Source organism: Acomys minous (genome assembly GCF_964271855.1).
Source record: "Acomys minous genome assembly, chromosome: 19".
In the NCBI taxonomy this organism is placed as follows: domain Eukaryota; kingdom Metazoa; phylum Chordata; class Mammalia; order Rodentia; family Muridae; genus Acomys; species Acomys minous.
In genome coordinates, this window is record NC_140499.1 from 39,380,718 (window position 1) to 39,393,708 (window position 12,991).

The 12,991-nt window shown below is 39.8% G+C and overlaps 1 protein-coding gene across 5 annotated transcripts in view; it reads left to right on the top strand.

The window, feature by feature from the left end:
* The window catches only part of MME (membrane metalloendopeptidase), a 132,280-nt gene that overhangs the window by 40,850 nt on the left and 78,439 nt on the right, over positions 1 to 12,991 (top strand). The window contains exons 1-3 of one of the 5 annotated variants that reach the window (XM_084769747.1): positions 4,312 to 4,489; positions 8,967 to 9,136; positions 9,833 to 9,868. In XM_084769747.1, the coding sequence (XP_084625873.1) occupies positions 8,977 to 9,136; positions 9,833 to 9,868 (196 nt within the window). In that variant the 5' untranslated portion in view covers positions 4,312 to 4,489; positions 8,967 to 8,976. Of the gene's footprint in view, positions 1 to 4,311; positions 4,490 to 4,652; positions 4,754 to 4,994; positions 5,196 to 8,565; positions 8,601 to 8,966; positions 9,137 to 9,832; positions 9,869 to 12,991 lie in introns of those variants that run through there. The other 4 variants (XM_084769750.1, XM_084769746.1, XM_084769749.1 and 1 more) reach the window with 4 other exon arrangements.

The following is a 12,991-nucleotide window of genomic DNA, read 5'->3' on the forward strand; positions in this document are numbered from 1 at the left end:
CTATACAGGAGGTCTGCCCTCTGTGTATCTCCTTCCAAAGTACCTACCTAAAAGTTCAATAAATGTCTCAAACAAAACAAAACAAAACAAAACAAAACAAAAACAAAAAACAAAAAACCTACCTTCTTTAATATACATGTGGTTTTAGTTTATGTTTTTGGTTGTTTAAAGTCCAATAGTACATTATTTATAATGAATGGAACTCTTAGAAGCTCATTGACGCATCATCGTTTAACATAAGCATATGATCAGTATTTATCAATATTCCAGGGATAATTGAGAAAGTGTTCTATAGATTTCCACAGGAGAGTCTTTTAATAGTGTGTTTAAAAAAAAAAAACATATTCTTTATACCATTACTGCTTGGTGAATCTGGTTCATCAAATATTGAGAAAAGTACATTGAAAGCACCCGTCACCATCATGAATTATTAATGTCTTGTTTTAGTTCTTATATGATTTTTTAAAAAAAAATACTTACTTAAAAATGTGTGCTACTGGATATATTCTAGAACTGGATAATGCTGTTAAAATGACTACATTTGGGTAAAGGTAAAGTTCAGCTTCTTTTGTCTCATTAGAATATTCTAAACCAACAATCATTTAGTTATATATATTTGACTTATTGATTCTATCAGTTTAACTCAGTTATATATTACAGACTTATTTTTAATTATCTCTCCTTCTAATTTGTTTTGTTTTGTATTTGAGACAAATTCTCACTGTATAACCGTCTTAGCTAGTCTGGACTTTATAGACCAGGTTGGCCTTGAGCTCATATAGATCTGCCTGTCTCTGTCTCCAGAGCGCTGAGATCAAAAGCATAAACCATGACTCCCCACAAGGTATATCTACTTTAGACGAAGCCAGCTAAACATATTTTATTTCAGTCTTTGTCTTTCAACTGGAAACATTGTCCAATTACAGCTTCTGCAATGGGTATATTTAGATTATTTTTACCACTTTGTCTTTGTACTTTACGTGTATACTTGTTCTTCTCTAATATTAATTTTTCTCACTATTTATTTTAGATTCACTTTTATCTGATTTAATTCTAGTTTTTCATCCCTGCAATATGTAGCCTCATGCTATTTTTACCCCTTTAATGCTACATTAGTAGTCTCTATGTATATAAATAAGAGTCTATTAATTTAAGAAAATTAATCTTGTTTTCTTCCATTCCAAGAACATAAAGACCTTAGAATCCTGTGACTCAAACATCATTGCTTTTCAGTCTTGCAGTTGTCCTTTCTAATAACCATATGTTTTACAGGTAACTTTGTATAGACTGACATATCTCTTTTCTTTTTTCAGCTTTACCATTCCCTCTCATGCATTAGACTTTCCATCAGCTATCATTCAGTTTGAGAATTCCTTCTAAACATCTCCCATAATAAAAGCTAAGTGAAGGAAATTCAGATTTCATTCCTAATGGTCTAGCCAAGATTAAAAACTTTTTATCTCAGGAACTTTAAAGCCAATACTCAAGACAGCTACTATTTGACCTGATCACAAATTGTCACAGAAAATTTTGTTGTAAACTAGAATTTTAAAGAATGCCTACATTTTTGGGAACCATTTGAAAAGTTTAATATTCTCTGGAGATGTTGAAGAAATACACAACTCAGTCCTGTGCTCAGTGGGGGTGGGGCAGAAAATCCTGGGAAGGGGGATATTGTTGGCAGCCTCCCTTTTCATTGAGGATGTTCCTTCTTGTATTCAGCTTTATATAGGAAGGCTTGCTCTGGTTTTTCACCATGCTCTGGGTGATGCTCTGGCTGAGGTCCTCGGATCCTGTGAGAATCAAACTCCTAGTCATTTAGGTTTGGTAAGCCATTAGGTTTGGTCTACGGGCGGATAGACAGCCATTTCCACACTTAAATGCCCTTCTGAGTTTCTGGCTTACCTGGTTCTTTTGGCTTCTGAAGTTTCCCTTCTCCTTCACATTAGTTTAGTGGTGCAATTAGAGCATCTTCAAACGTTGTTTATGAAGCCTTCATGTTACAGACAGGAGCTGTGTCCAAGGCTTTATGTTGCCAAACACACTACTGATAACTTGTGGAAGGCCATCGGGATTGCTACTTTCTCCCTCACTCTGATAACTGACCAAGCTGAAGGACCTTGGGCACCTCTGTCAGACTATAGTTTCTGTTTACTTACTAGAAGCACCCCTCAGGAACAGTCATAGAGGAGGAGAATAAGGGGAAAATGGGAGGGAGGGAAGAATGGGAGGATACAAGGGATGGGATAACCATTGAGATGTAACAAGAATAAATTAATAAAAAATTTAAAATTTTTTTATGTTTCTAATGAACTTAGTGAAATTAAGGCTTTTATTAAAGTCTCCGCCCATACTGTTGCCTGTAAGCTGAAAGCCAAAGTCTAACAATAATGTCAGGGTTTTTATTTTCCTTTGACATGCATTCTAAATCCATTATATATCTAGCAAAATGTCCTTACCAACAGTGAATATTTGACTTGACTCCCCATAGAAATTTATTTTTCCTGTAACAAGGCTGAAATAAAACTATGACATTGTTCTTAACTAGTCTGAAAAGGTTTCATTAGTGACTCTTTAATTAAGAAAAAAATCAATAGCCTTTTAATTTTCACTTCCAAGTTTATAGCTGTAGTAACTAATTGTAACCTAGTTTCTACTGTTGTCAAAATATTCTCCAGGGCTAAGGGTAGTAGTGCTCAATGGCTGCCCGAATACTTACCATGGTAAGGCCCCAAAGATTAAAAAAAAAAAAAAGAGATTCTTCAATCTTATGGATGTGCTAGATAGCCTTACAAAAAGAACATTATGTTCACATTTCTAATGCAAATTGAAAAACAGACTCAAACTAGAAACATATAACTAGCTTGTGACCAAGCACATTAATGTAACATTCTGGCCTAACTTCTTTCTTTACCAAAATTCAAAATTCATTATTATACTATTCAGAAATGCATTGAACTTTTAATGCTCATGGCTCCATACGAAAAAATTCAGAACCAATGCACTCTAATTCTCTCTCTCTCTCTCTCTCTCTCTCTCTCTCTCTCTCTCTCTCTCTCTCTCTCTCTCTCTCCCCCCCCTCCCCCGTGTATGTGTGTGTACACATACACATATTTTCCCAACTTGTTTAATTGTAAAATTGAGATGTTTTGATAATTTAACTGAAATATAATAAAAACTAAGCACAAGGGTGTTAGAAAAACTTAGATTTCTTCCCAAATGAATTGGAGTAACCTCTCTTCTATGCATTGATTCTCTGCAAAACAAATCTGAGTCGGGATAGCCGGGCTTCAAGTTCCATTTGAAATGCTTCCCAGAGTGTTAGCCAACCCGCCTATGTTTATCCATGAGAAATCACACATTAGCCAACCCGTGAGGGCTAAGCTGTGTCTGTAATACCCACAGAGCAAGAGTGAAGCATAGAGACTTCTGTTTGAAGCCCATGAATTGAACTTACCCAAATCAATTAAATTACTTAAAGAAGGGGTCACTTTGGAAAAAAAAAAAGTATTTTCATGCTATTCCACTTACTATGTCATTCACATACACTGCCTGTTCTTGTCTTTAGCTTTTTTTTTTTTTTTCAATCATGAAAAAAAGCATAAAGATGGTTAGAGCAAAAGGCATAAGACATTTTGAAGTTAAAAGATCGTTTCAAGTTCAGGAAAACCCACTCTTGTTTTGGTATGATCATATCTGTTGAATGAGTTGGTGTAGTGTTGTTTAAAACTTGTGATTCCAAAGAGGAGAAGGGTCAACTTCCAACTACACTACTTAACATTGAATAACTAAATTGAAATCCTGGAAGAAAAACACAAACACAAACAAACAAATAAAAAGCCCCAGAAAAGTTTGGTCTTTCTGAGCTCTTCTGGTTGTAATAGCTGCTAAAGGCAGTTTCCATAAAATACTTGCTTCTGTACAAAGTCAGTCTTTCTTTGATAAATTCAGTGTCTTAAGTGAAAGAGAAACAGATACACACGGAGACAAAAACAGAGCGGGGCGCTAGGGGGAGGGGACGAGGATAGGAGGAGAAGGAGGTGGCAGGGAAGGGAGAAGGAGGAAAAAAAAAAAAAGGAAGGAAGAGGGAAAACCCAGAGCAAGAGTGTGTGAGAGAGAAGCATTATGGTCTTGGTCTCACAGAGAATGAGAGCCTGTAATCAGCACTACAAAATCCCGGAGAGACTGTGTATTGTTGTCTTGAAAGCCACAAAGCTAAACAATTCCAAGAATGTCTGGCAAAGACCTTTTGGGAAAGGCAAGGTGGAGGGGCTGACTAGGAGAGGGAATCCCCTCCGCCCCCTTTACGCGGTGTGCTAGCGTTTGGGAGACCTGGCGGAAACCTTCAGGTCACCCAGGGAACTGCTCTCGCGGCTGGTCCTGTGCGGCGAGGCGGGGGGTGAGCGCGAGGCGCGCGGGGCGCGGAGATGTGCAAGTGGGGAAGCTGGACCGAGTGCAGGCGTAAACTGCAGAGCGGCCACGGAGCGGGGTGAGTCTCAGGGTGAGGGTCCCAGGGATGCGGGCTTCTACTACGCCCTCCCGCCCGGAATCTGAGCGGGGCCTGGAACCTCCCGGGACTCTGGCCTCGGCCCCTCGGGGCGCGCGCGGCGCTCCGGCGCACCCTGGGGACGCACCGAGCGGTGGGCGCTCGCTCGGGCCAAGGGGCCACACTGCCCGCAGCAGCCCTGGCCGGCGCGCTCATTGGTTGGGATGTGTCTGCTCAGTAGCCTCCAACTTCTCCCCAATCCCACTGGTGAGTCACTGGAGAGCGAGCGATCCGGCACGGGGAGCCGGACACCAGTGTCCTCTAGGCGCCAGGAGCCCGTGGGACGGGCAACAGGGGGACGGAGCTGGCGGGGACAGGGACGCGCGGAGCAAGGGCAGAGGCCGAGGTCCCGCGCGAAGCAGGCGCCAGGAGCCGGGTCGCCGCGGGCGGAGGAGGCGTGTCCTGGGCGGGAGCCACCACTGGGACCTGAGAATGTGGGGTGGGGAAGGGGCCGAGAGGGCGACCTGGAGGAGGGCCCGGCGAATGATGTCAGGTCACCTCTAGGTTCATTTTCATAGCTCCCTGCAGTCTCCGCCCGGGAGTTATGTTTGGTGACCGAGAGCAGCGCTACCAAATTGCACCGGGGTTCATTTGGGGGCTGGGAATTGGCCATTCCGCTGTACAGACACTGATTTTTTTAAAAAGCAAGGTTTGTTTTTCTTTAAGTTTCTATCGGATTCTTTCCTCAATTAACTCACTTTTCTAGTTTTTAATTTTCTTGTCCTAAATGTCTTTTCACAATCTCACCTCTTCGTCGTGCCTCGAACCTTGGCTTCCTATTATATAATTTCATGCTTAAATCTCCTCAACGGTTGGCTGGCGCGGGGTGGGGGTGTTCTTTTGTAGATGGAAGTTTTTTTGTGTTTTTTTTTTTAAGACACTTTCTTACTTAACCTATCCTGATCTATTCATACTCTTTTAAAAATCAGAATAACTGTAACCGGGTATTCCTCTGAGCCTCTCGGTCAGGTCTATTTCTTGTCCATAAGCGGTTCACATGGATTTCATTAAACTGAAAACTAGTAACTGACTTGCAGTGCCAGCATTTGGAAGCTCCTAGTGCAGATTGGCCATGAGGGAGTGTAGTCGCACTCCCTTGGATTGCCTCCCCCCCCCCGCCGCCTGCCCCCCCGCCCCCCCTCCCCCCCCCCCCCCCCGCTTCTTTGCGTTCAAGCTCTCAAAAACGTTTGGTTGTATTTTGGACTTGGTGTTATGTGTCTTCTGTTGTATAGCTGCATGCACAAGGGAACAGCTTGGCGGGGGCTTTTCAGAACTCTCTTCCTCTAGCCCCAGGCAAACAAGCTTTCTTCCTTCTTCGGCTTCCACAGATAAGACTCTAGATATGAAACCTGCTTCTCTCTACTACGCCTCAGTTTCTATTCATGCAAACTGTAATTCCAAAGCCTCACTGCAGGCGCTTACAAACTTAAGTTTTGTGACAGTATCATCATAGAATGTACCCTGACTATGAAATTGCTTTGCTCCGCCTTTTTCCTTTAACCAGTCAGTTAACTTCCAGGTTTCATGATTTGACAAACGCTGATGTCGGATGCTCTGGAATGCATCTTATACTAAAGCAACAACAACAACAACAATAACAGCCTTTTTTTGCCGATGTGCCAAGTTGAAGTTTGTGGAGTTTCTGTTGAGGCTGAACTCCAGCTTTCTGTTGTCTGACTGTCTGTGTTGGGATTTGCTTTGTAGTTTTAAGTTCTTTAACGTGCTCCAGTTCAGGTGAAATGGTTTCAGAACCTAGGTGTGTTTTTGCTTATTCTACGGCAAGCACTGCCTTTGCACTGTGTTTTGTGTTCTGGCCTGCTTCTCTGCCCATCACCCTATCTTTTAAAGGTGTTTGGGTGTGGTTAGACTGGATCTTTGGGTAATTGAAGGTTTGTCATGTGTTCCATCTTGAGGCATTGTGGCTCAGATGTTCCTTTTAAAAGATAATGAATCACCTAGAATTAGCTGGAAATGAGCGACAATGTTAATTAGGAGGTTACCATTGCAGCATTTCTGCTTTTGACTAACGTTGAAAAGTGCTACTAAGAAACAAAGAGGACGCTTCTGAGGGATTGCAAAATATTTACAAGAGAGGTTGATGAAGAAGGAATTTTGATTCAAAGATGATTTTTTCTTGACCCAGGTAAAAAGGCCTGAATAGCTTGTTTGCCTTACACTCTTCGTTTCTCTGTGGCTTTTTCTACAGCCTTGGGTGCCGAACTCTTAAGAACCCAGCTACCTTGTCACCCTGCTCAAGCATGACAGAGCCAGGGAGTCATAGCTCAGAACTGAGACAGAAATGCTGGCCTACCAGCTTTCCCTCACCAGGAAGCTTGGTGGTGCTAGAGAGCACTTTGAATTTAGCCAAGTGGCTGCCTTGTCTCTGAGCTTGACTTTACAGACTCACTGCGCTAATTGGGGCTTCTAGAAAGAAGCAAAAACAAGAATAAACAACAACAATGACAAAACAGTTTTAAAAAGCAGCTCTTTATTTAAATATTTAAGAGCAGTGGAGAAATCTTTCAGCAAACGTGACTAATACCGTGCATTCTAGGGGTCCAGGGAAACTGCTCTTTTTGTTTACTTCTCTGTTAAGAGTCAAAGCATTAAATTTTGTTCCTGTCTTTTCTTTGCGTAGTCACCACTACCATTAAAATAGCTGTACGATCAATGCAATTCTATATCGTTGCCCCAGGAACCGTGAGGCTAAGCTAACATGAGTTACATAACCATTAAATAAGGCATTTCAACATTGAGGTACATTACATTCCACTTTTATTGAACAGACACAGTTTTCACTGTCCAGTAAAGTATTTTTATTTGATAGTCCTTTGTTTAGAATGTCATGTAATCAGAGGACAAACTGCTCAAGACTTTGTATCCAGTCCCTTAATGACCATGTGTGCTTTATTATTGATAAGTCACCAGAGAAAACAAATCTCTGCTTGTCTGCTGAGTCTTCCTCAACAATACTTCAAATCTAGAATCATTTTCTCCTTTGTGTTGTGCCTCAGTTTCCACAAAAATACATCCCTAAAGACTTGTAACTATTCAAAGAAAAGTTTTACTGATGAGAACGTTTCTGAGCAATTACTTCATCTAAGAGCCAACTTCTATGTTTAATTTGTATTGAGCCATAAACAGCAAAGCTGTTGTTAAAAGTATTCTTTCTTGAAGGCATGCAGAAAGGGTGAAGGTTATCAGCCATTTTTAAAGAATCATCAGGCCTCTAAAGAAATCACAGAATCTAGTACTTGGCTTTATATTCTCTTAGTTTTTCACCATACATTTCTGTAACTATGTCTAAAGTGCTTTTACTTTAAATGGTGCTGTTACATTTGAAACAGTAGCCAAATGTTTCTTGTGTAGAACATTGCTTAGCTGTGTCAGCTTGAGAAAATTAACGATTCCTCTGTATTCTAGCTTCCCGGGGTGTAGAAGTGAAGTACCCACTCTGTATTGATTATCAAAGTGAATGTATAAGACATTAAGAATTGTACCTAACATCTAGAAAGAACTCCAGAAACCCTGCCTAGGGTTAGAAATATTAATATTTTAATTTAATTAGAAATTAAATTAACTGTATTTTACAAGTGATACCCTGACCCACAAAAGAGAATTTACCTAATCATGTTTGTTTTTCTCTTTCAATTACACAAAAATTACTGATATGCTCATTCTCTTTCATTCTGAAATATAAGCCACTTTTTTTGTCCATTGAGTGACCATTTTCAGAATGTTGTCTAACCAGTTAACAGATATCTTTATCTGCAGGAGAAGTAATTTTGAACTTTAAAAATACAAGATGTTTTCAAAGTATAACAAACTGCTCCAAGTGTTTTTCCTTTTTTTTTTTAATCTCTATTCCCATTTTATATTTCTACTTAGTTAAAACCTCAAGCTATTAGTCATTGATTTTTTTTTTACCTTACAAAAGAAACCATTGGACCAAGATACGAAATGAACCTTTAACAGTCTAAAGTTCAGAAGGGTGAGTTTAAAACTTTCTTAATGACGGTAGAGCAATTATTTGCTTAGGAACATCAGAAGTAATGTGAGTATTCAATCAAGCCTCTTTCTGGGATCTTCAGTGTTAGAAACATATGTATATTCATTCTTAAAAATGTGTGTGTGTGTGTGTGTTTGTAGTTTTAATAAGAAAAGAATATAAAAAGTTGGTTGTGCCTGGGACCAATCAGATTCATATGTATGTATATTCTTTATATATATATATATATTTGCTTTCAGGTTTAATATTTTGACTTTTCAGCAAACTGGATTTTACTAATTTAAAATAAATTGCCCACATTTACTATATACATACAAACAGATGAACAGATATACAGTGATATATGCATTTGCTTTTCTTTCTGTCTCCTTATGATGCATATATAGATATGTATGTATGTATATTTTACAGATTTTAGGTGATGGGCAGATCCGAAAGTCAGATGGATATAACTGATATCAATGCTCCAAAGCCAAGGAAGAAACAGCGATGGACTCCACTGGAGATCAGCCTCTCCGTCCTTGTATTGCTCCTGACCGTCATAGCTGTGACAATGATTGCTCTCTATGCGACCTATGACGGTGAGTGCCTCCCACAGGCACACAGAGACCAGGGCGAGGGGGGGGGGCGCGAAGCCTTCATCTGCTGTCACCCCTTACCTAGTTACACTTGGACGGTACACAGATTCGTGTAGAAGATGCAGCATCTGTATGTCAAAGCAATGAACGTAGAATGAAGCACGGCTTTCCTCTGTTTGAGCTAAGTTATTAATTGTAAACCACATTCAGTATTTTCATGTTTATGAGACTTGTAATGCGTCATTTTGTATGATTTAAATAGATACAATTTTATGTCTAACTTCAGTAATAGCCATTAATCAATTTCTGTTGTGTCATTGAAATTCTGAAAGGCTTCTCAGGGGTCTAAGAAGCCTAATTTGAGTCTTGGAAGTTTTTCACAATAGGGATTAGTGAAGATTGGCTATTTAATGAAAAAAAAAAAGATTACAGAATGATGCATAAAACATTCAGCTATTTTAATGTAATATTCCCAGAGTTTAGTTGGTGAATATGGCACAATAGCATACTTTTTCTTTGTAATCATCCTTAAATTTAGCATTTTACTTTATTTTTTTTTTATTTTTTAACTAGTTGAGAGCAGTATATAGTATGTAGTGGTCCACTTATGTAATTGGCAGACACTTTTAATAACAAAAGGTGAAAATGAACTATAAAATTTTATTATCAATATTTATACATTTATTCTCCTTCTTCTAGATGGTATTTGCAAATCATCAGACTGCATAAAATCAGGTAAAAATTTATTTTTCATTAAAGAGTTTACAGCTAATATGTAACATTTAAAAAGCAAATGTGAATGGAGATGTCTACTTCTGCTCTACTCATGTGCATGCTCATTAAACGTACATCAACAAAACCCAACATGTATTTAATAGCAAACTAATCAACTGAAATATTCTGAGATGTATCGCTATTCTAAGATGGTGACAAATTAGACAAATTATATCTGTTTTGGGGAGCTTACTGTGTAGTTAGAGGAAGAAGAAAATGAACATCTGGATGGTAAGCCTGTGCTTAAGAATAAATCATTAGAAGGCTATGAATTAAGAAAAGATTGACATGTAGTTCATGTAAGAGAGAGAGAGAGAGAGAGAGAGAGAGAGAGAGAGAGAGAGAGAGAGAGAAACAAAGGTGTGAGAGGGCCTAGTAGTGAGGTAAAATTTGAAAAAAGTACAGATGAGGCAAATATGAACAAGAGAATAGCGGATAGGAGGCCCAACTATGAGGTACAGTGTTTGGCATCCATCCAGCTCTGGGTTTAATCCATAACACCCCCACCCCCACCCCCCCCAAAAAAGAGGAAAAGGTAGGAAAGAAAGAAAGATTGTGTTCTTGAAAAGCAGTAAAAATGTAACTTGATACATAGGTGTGTTTTTGTACAAAGCCTTGAAAATCTATGGCTAGTCTTTAGTGATGATAAAAGAGAATTGGCATTTGCGTGAACAGCTTGGTGACTGATTCTGAATGGGTTGAGTGAGAAACGGTCATATGTCACAGAAGCCAGAGAATGACTTGTGACATGCATGTTGTAGTACAGGCACAGCCTCCAGGGGGAGATGAACAGCGGGGTGGCGGGAATGGGCCCCAAGAAATGGCAGTTTGATTTTGGAACCTCTCAGCTTAGGGGTAACAGTAGAAACTTTGGGACTACTGAGACTCCAAAAGAAGGAAAAAAAAAAAAGAGGCTGGATTTAAGAAGACATTAATAATTAGAGTAGGAGAAAAATAAAAGAGAAAGAATAGAAGGACATGCAGCTATATAAGTCACATCAACTACTGTGTTGTGAGAAAACAAGGAGAGGTCTTGACCATTCTGCAAGGAGAAGAAGGACATATCTAGGTACAACATCCTGGGATATGCTCTTTAACCTTTGGCAGTTGGCTATATTCCTATCTGGTTTTCTTTGTTATTCTTTAAACCTTGCAAGATAATGATAGGAAATTACCTTGGGGTTCTAGGCTGTGGTCTAATATGCTGAGTGTGTGTGCTTTGGCATTTTAAATGGGTGTTTTGCTCTGGGTCTCAGTTACGATAGTCATAACCCCTCCTTCATGGTGTTTGACACAGGGGGCCTAAGAAAGACCTGGTTCCAGATTGGATTATAGCCATTTGCCATTCAACTTAACAGCGTGTACTCTCCTGTCTGGTGGTTTGAATCAGAAACAACGACATGCCTTTATTCCCCCAGGGAAATAACTACACAGACATACTGGTTGAGAGATGCCTAGGGTCACTGCAGACAAGTGAATATGAGCTGAGTTGCTGAAGTTACCATTTCCTCCTTCCCTAGGCTGCCCCACTTCCCTTTCTCTGCCAGTTGTCCTGGAATCTGTTCCTGTCTTAAGAAACTTACAATTACATCCTGACCTGTAGCTCCTCTGTCCTTCAATTTCCTAATCTGGGGTTTTTGTTCTCTTTTATCACTCTTTTTTTCTTGTGTTTTCTTGTGCTGTGTTTCTTACGTTTTGAAGAAATTGGATTCTTCGACCACACAGGCAGATATTTATAAACTCATGTAGGGGGTTTTCCCCCAGGGATCTGGCAGAATCCTGTAGTAGTACTCACCTCAAGAAGTGACATTTGGTGTCTGAAACTTTACATGTGGCTTGATATTTAAGAGTACGGCCTTCAAATAATGTTTGGCAAGCACCAATTTGCCAAAATTTATTTAACCTCTATTCTTAAATTATAACCAAGGAATCATGGCAAGTGTTAAGTATCTCAAGAGCACTGTCTTGGCAGGGGCAGGCTCTGTGACATAGCTGGGCTTCTCATTACTTGCTCTGTGGGTCTACAGGCTGCTAATGCACTGTAGGCACCAAAGGATGAAGCTGGCATGCTCCTCACCTCACAGATGCTCATGTTTGTATTCTTCTCTCCCGTGCACTTACTACATACGCAGAGGCAGACAGACAGACAGACAGACAGACAGACAGACAGACAGACACACACACACACACACACACACACACACACACACACGTCCGTATCAGTTTAGAAATCATTTCTGTCACTGAAAAGACAAGTTCTTTTAGAAGTTGTTTCAAATAAAGAAACCCCAGAGAAACTCTGAGACTGAAGAAGTGATGCACAAAAGTGAGGGTAGCAGAGTAGGAGGAAAAAAGAAAGATGTGAGGAAGCACATTGAAAAAACAGTGGAGTACCCTAGTAGTCACTTTGAGTGACTTGGAAACGTCAAGCCTGAGCACGGAAATTCTTGAGAATTGGAGACGTAGGTAAGATGTTTACTTTAATGGGAAATGGGTTCCAACTTTCCTGCAGTGGACAGGAACTTCCTGGCAAGCATACTTCAAGGACTGAAGGGAAGCGACACTGGGGCAGAAACTGACTTAGGAAGTCTCTGGGTCTTCTATGTACTTGGATCTGAGCATCTGTGATTTTTACAATACATGTAAAGTAATGTTTACAATGCATCCTTTAGCTTGCTTATTACACATGTGTGCATGACATTGGCCAGAGCTCAATAAAACAAACACTCCTCAACAAGTAACAAGTTAAGGCAAGCTGGAAATTATAGTATAAAGTGTGTCATTTATCATTTATTTGACATTTAACACTGTCAAAAACTTAGAGAGACAGAATTTGCGTGTGGTTCTGTAGACTTCTTTATGCAATTCTAAATTCTGAAACAGACTTCTTCTGCATTGTAACCTGATTAACCCAAGCAATTCCCCCATATGGTATGTTTTAAATCAAAGTTTCTCAACCTCATCTTTGCTGACACTTTGGGGTTGATAATTCCTTACAGAGGATGCTGGCATTATAAAAAACAGCACCCCACCCCCAGTTTTTAGCCACTAGATGCTCAGTAGCAAGTTCCACTATCCCATTGA